The 5,039-nt window shown below is 29.5% G+C and overlaps 1 protein-coding gene across 3 annotated transcripts; it reads left to right on the top strand.

Moving 5' to 3' along the window:
• The first annotated feature begins 140 nt into the window (after positions 1 to 140).
• LOC110908145 (40S ribosomal protein S11) lies at positions 141 to 2,770 on the top strand. 3 transcript variants are annotated; one of them, XR_002574205.2, is made up of 7 exons: positions 141 to 271; positions 456 to 611; positions 840 to 936; positions 1,013 to 1,216; positions 1,305 to 1,345; positions 1,432 to 1,532; positions 2,389 to 2,770. XR_002574205.2 is itself a non-coding variant. In XM_022153050.2 (5 exons), exons 2-5 carry the CDS (start codon positions 1,205 to 1,207, stop codon positions 2,588 to 2,590), a joined length of 333 nt encoding a protein of 110 aa, XP_022008742.1. In that variant the 5' UTR covers positions 834 to 936; positions 1,013 to 1,204; the 3' UTR covers positions 2,591 to 2,770. The 3 variants fall into 3 exon arrangements, 1 of the variants encoding a protein (XP_022008742.1); XR_002574206.2 differs by having other exon boundaries at positions 456 to 691; XM_022153050.2 differs by lacking the exons at positions 141 to 271; positions 456 to 611 and having other exon boundaries at positions 834 to 936; positions 2,412 to 2,770.
• The last annotated feature ends 2,269 nt before the right edge of the window (positions 2,771 to 5,039 follow it).

Genomic DNA, 5,039 nt, shown 5'->3' with positions numbered 1-5,039 from the left:
TTATTAACAAAGGATTTAGAGTGAATGAAAATTGATTAAACAACATAAAAGGACTCGATTCCTTGTGTTGTGTTTCAAGTTAGGTATGACATTCGTTTTTCATTTTGTGTTTGTTGCTGTTTGTTCACCTTCATATTTATAGATGGCTTTAATGAAAGAAAATGTATGGCATTCGCTTTAAAGTTAACTACTTTCCATTGCAGAGCACAGCCACTTAGATTCAAATAATTTTAATCTTCTTAGTAGTTGTAGTCATACAATATTTACTCTGGTATGTCTTTAGTTTATTGCTTATTGTTAACTCTGTGTCGAGTTGTTTTTATTCTGCCTTTTTTGTTTTTAATAAGATGCTTATATGTTATCTTTCATGCTCATTTCAAAGGCCTGATGATATTTTCTTTAGTTCCAGTATTGACAAGTAGTACACTTGAATTAAAATATATTTGAATGGACAGATGATTCACTCAACGGCAGGTCTTGAAAAATAGTTCAATCAATAGACGAAGACGAGAATCGGAAGAATCCAGTATCAATTTGGGGTGTTTAGAGTGAATGAAAATCGATTAAACAACGTAAAAGGACTCGATTCCTTGTGTTGTGTTTAAAGTTAGGTATGGCATTCGTTTTTCGTTTTGTGTTTGTTGCTGTTTGTTCACCTTCATACTTATAGATGGCTTTAATGAAAGAAAAGGTATGGCATTCGCTTTAAAGTTAACTACTTTCTGTTGCAGAGCACAACCACTTAGGTTTAAATAATTTTAATCTTCTTAGTAGCCGTAGTCATACAATATTTACTATGGTATGTCTTTAGCTTATTGCTTATTATTAACTTTGTGTAGAGTTGTTTTTATTCTGCCTTTTTTGAAGAGTGAAGGTGTTATATTGCGTTCATGATTTGTAAAACCTAGGGTCTCAAAATCTTATTGATTGAATCAGGTATGAAGTTTCTTTTTCTAATTGTTAATCCTTTAGTTATATGGTTCTAATTTAGTTCTTTCTTTCTTAATTGAAGGGGAAAAATCTACAGAGAAGTTATTGAAGCAATGGAAAATTTTAACAACATACGAGCACCATTCAATAATCGAATAAAAGCCCATTAGGCCCATATTAAGCATTGTGAAATAGAGAAACGAAATACAGTCTCTACTCTAGGGTTTTACTTGTATCGTTCTGTGCCTCCGTCACTGCTCGGATCTCTTCGACAATGGCGGAACAGGTGACATAATCTCTTAACATTTATATATAAATATATCTTCTTCACCTACAGACGCTGACATTTTGTGTTTTGTTGTGTCGGTTGATAGACTGAGAACGCGTTTTTAAAGCAACCCAAGGTCTTTTTATGGTGAGAAACTTGCTCTTTTATAGCTCAAAATTTTCAAATCAGTTATGGAAAGATGATTGTTGATTGTTGATCGTGTGTTGTGATAGTTCCAAGAAAAGTGGAAAGGGAAAGAGGCCTAGGAAGGGTGGAAACAGATTCTGGAAGAGTATTGGTCTTGGCTTCAAGACTCCAAGAGAAGCTATTGAAGGTAATTTTTACTTATTTGCAATGTTATCTGCTTTTACAAGATTGTTGGTTTATGTTAACTCTTTTTAAAGAGTGGCTGTGGTGGCCAGTTTCAAGTTATAAACTGTCAAAACCGAACCTACATTAGTACCGGCTAACGTGCTTATTATTACAACCCAACTATACTATTATGTGGAGGTGTTATATTCTGTTTTTTTATGAATTAGTATGTATGTTTTCAACTGAAGTAGTGGATTTTGCTGAATTTTTTGTGAATTGTTGTGCTGCAAACTAATGAGTTTTGGTGAACTAACTGATCATGATCCGATATTTGCTATATTTTTCTATATCGTTATTGATAAAGAGTTTACCAATTGTGTGTGTTAGGCAATGCTAATATTTTCCTGAATCCGTTAGAGAAGCTAGATGACTGTTATGTTGATTAAGACCATAAAATGTGTTTGGCTCTGTTAGATTATGTTGCAAAGAAAACCTGGATGACTGTTATTTTGATTAAGTTACTATTTTCAACTATAGACATTATCAGTTGCTGACAAAATAGGGCACACGTCAATGTTCAATATTTTATTGTTAATATCTCTCATTTCCGCTATCATAATTTGAAAGAAGGCATTCTTATTTGATAGTGAAGAAATTATTGTATACTGGGCTTTTGTACCAATGCTTTTTTTAATTCCAACTATTTCCTCATCCGAGTCAAACGTGACCTGAATATATGCGCCAACATGAATAATATTATGTTTGTTAAACTTGTGTATATATCTGTGTAAGCATTGATTAGTAGATTAAGTTAATATTATGTTTGTTAAACTTGTGTATAATATTATGTTTGTTAAACTTGTGTATATTCACGTCAGAAACTGTTTGACCTCCATTCCAGCCTCCAAATTTGTTAGAAGTGTTCAATACACCTCTAGCTTCAGTGGTGAACATAAGAGAGTATTTTTTTCTCAAACCATGTGGAATATATGGACCGCACGAAGTGAAAAAATATTCAGATGCAAGGATTTTAGCATGTACAAAATGGTCGAAGAGATAAAGGAAAAGACATTTAAATGAGCATCGAAAAGATCAAAGCTTAGGAGTATGCCATTGAGCAACTGGATACTTTTTAGTTTGACTATTTAAGTGCCATGTAAAAGTTAAATCATGCTTTGTATGTTTTCCATTTTAGTAACTTGCTAATTGGTATGTTTAGATTGATTAATGAAAATTTCTGTTTCTTTTCAAAAAAAAAAAGTTCGTCCATATAATGTGAATGGTTGACCACATGGAAGAAGTCAAAGAAGCAACTGTTTCATGTACTCTGTTGATATTCTCGATTAGGGTTGTATGATCCTTTAGAAGAAGAAGATGAGGTAATTTGTTCTTTTCATGATTCTTTTGTGTATGTACTCTGTTGATATTCTCGATTAGGGTTTCTTCTAATTACTTCCTATTTTTAACCTTTATGCGGATTAGTATTAATTATATTTATTGTGAATAGATGTTAGAAAATAAAACAGTGGTTGATACATCCAACAAATGGATGAAAACAGGTGTTTAAAACCACTGTTGGGTTAAAACAGTGTCTTTAGAGGAAAAGTGAAACCACTGTTTTGGGTTAAAACAGTGTTTTGAAACCACTTTTGGGTTAAAACAGTGTTTGAAACCACTGTTGGGTAAAAAACAGTGTTTTGAAACCACTGTTGGGTGAACAGATGGATGAAAACAGATGTTTGAAACCACTGTTGGATTAAAACAGAGTTTTGTGGAGAAAACAGTGGTTGAAACTACTATTGGGTAAAAAGGGTGGTTTGAAACCACTGTTGCGTTAAAACAATGTTTGAGAAACTTTAATCTTTTTATTGTTAAGAAATCGTTTCACATTTCTTAACAAAATGGCTTATGTAAGTGGTGTATAAGCATTCGTCGTCTAATAAAATGGGGTATGCAAAACCACCCATATTGTTGAGAACCTTTAATCTATTAGTGTTATGCATGGTTTTCTAAGAAACGACCCGTGTTTGCACACGGGTCTTACCGCTAGTACTATATAATAAAAGAAACCATGTTAGGGACACATGACGCTCTATGAGGCGGTCTTAATTATTTTTCTAAATATTTATTATGGAAAGTCAATTATTGATAATATTAGATTTAAAATTTGTAGAAGAGATCTTAATGATAAAGAAAAAGATAACTGATAATAATATATTAACCATTATAATCATATATTAACTAGATTAGAACCCCATGTATTACACGGGTTGAATAAATGTAATTTTATATATTAAATAATAAAAAGTTATATATTTATGAACCTCGTATATTGTACGGGTTAAATAAATGTAATTTTATATATCAAATAATAAAAAAAATAGTTATATAATGTAATTTTGTATACTAAATACTAAAAACGTCATATCTTTAAAAAACTCGTGTATAATCGGGTTGAATAAATCTACCAAATAATAAAAATATTACATCTTTAAAAACCTTGTATGTTACACGTGTTGAATAGATCTAAAAAAGAGTTATATCTTTAAAAACCATGTGTATTACACATATTAAATAAATGTAATTTTGTATATTATATACTAAAAACGTCGTATCTTTAAAAAACCCGTGTATAGTCGGGTTGAAAAATCTACCAAATAATAAAAAAAATTGTATCATTAAAAACCACATGTATTATACGTGTTGAATAAATTTAATTTTACGTAGCAAATAATAAAAAGTTATATCTTTAAAAACTTAGTGTATTACACGTGTTATATAAATGTAACTTTGTATAGTAAATAATAAAAAAGTTATATTTTTAAAAACCTCGCGTTTTACACGAGTTGAATAAATATAATTTTGTATACCAATTAATAAAAAAACTTATATTTTTAATAAATTAGGATAACATTTAATATAAAATAAGTAGGAAAGAGATGTATTTGTTTTAAAAATATGAGTTAATTACATAGTTAGTCCCTGTGGTTTGCACAAAATAACATACTTAGGTACTAATAGTTTAAAATCACCTTCTAAGGTATTAACTTTTCATTTTATAACGTTTGGAGGTATTAACTTCTTGGGTATTAATATAGTTAGTCCCTGTGGTTTGCACAAAATAGAATGTGGTTTTAAACCTACAAATAACGTTAGTACCTCCAAACGTTATAAAATGAAAAGTTAATACCCAAAAATGTGATTTTAAACTATTAGTATCTAAGTATGTTACTTTGTGCAAACTATAAGGACTAACTTTGTAATTAAATCTAAAAATATATTAAAATAACAATTTAGATTTGAGGATAATATTTTATTAAAGTATGATAAGATTTAATATTTATTTATTTAGTTAATATAAAATAAGTATAAATTTGAGGATACCTTCTATGAATGACACGTGTCCAAAACTTGGTTTCTTTTATTATAGTAGATAGATTATTAAAATCTAAAAAAGATATATTAGCGTTTTAAATATTTATAAAGATAAAGATTTTATTTAATTGGTAGTTTTAATTGTTTTTATATT

Source organism: Helianthus annuus, chromosome 14, assembly GCF_002127325.2.
Source record: "Helianthus annuus cultivar XRQ/B chromosome 14, HanXRQr2.0-SUNRISE, whole genome shotgun sequence".
Lineage (NCBI taxonomy): Eukaryota > Viridiplantae > Streptophyta > Magnoliopsida > Asterales > Asteraceae > Helianthus > Helianthus annuus.
The sequence above is the reverse complement of the archived record's forward strand: the minus strand, read 5'-3'. Positions and strand labels throughout refer to the sequence as shown.

Excerpts from the sequence above, each read along its gene's own strand:
- LOC110908145 (XM_022153050.2), top strand. Across the intron at positions 1,346-1,431 it reads CAACCCAAGGTCTTTTTATG|TTCCAAGAAAAGTGGAAAGG; the intron begins GTGAGAAACTTG and ends GTGTTGTGATAG. Across the intron at positions 1,533-2,411 it reads TCCAAGAGAAGCTATTGAAG|CCTCCAAATTTGTTAGAAGT; the intron begins GTAATTTTTACT and ends CCTCCATTCCAG.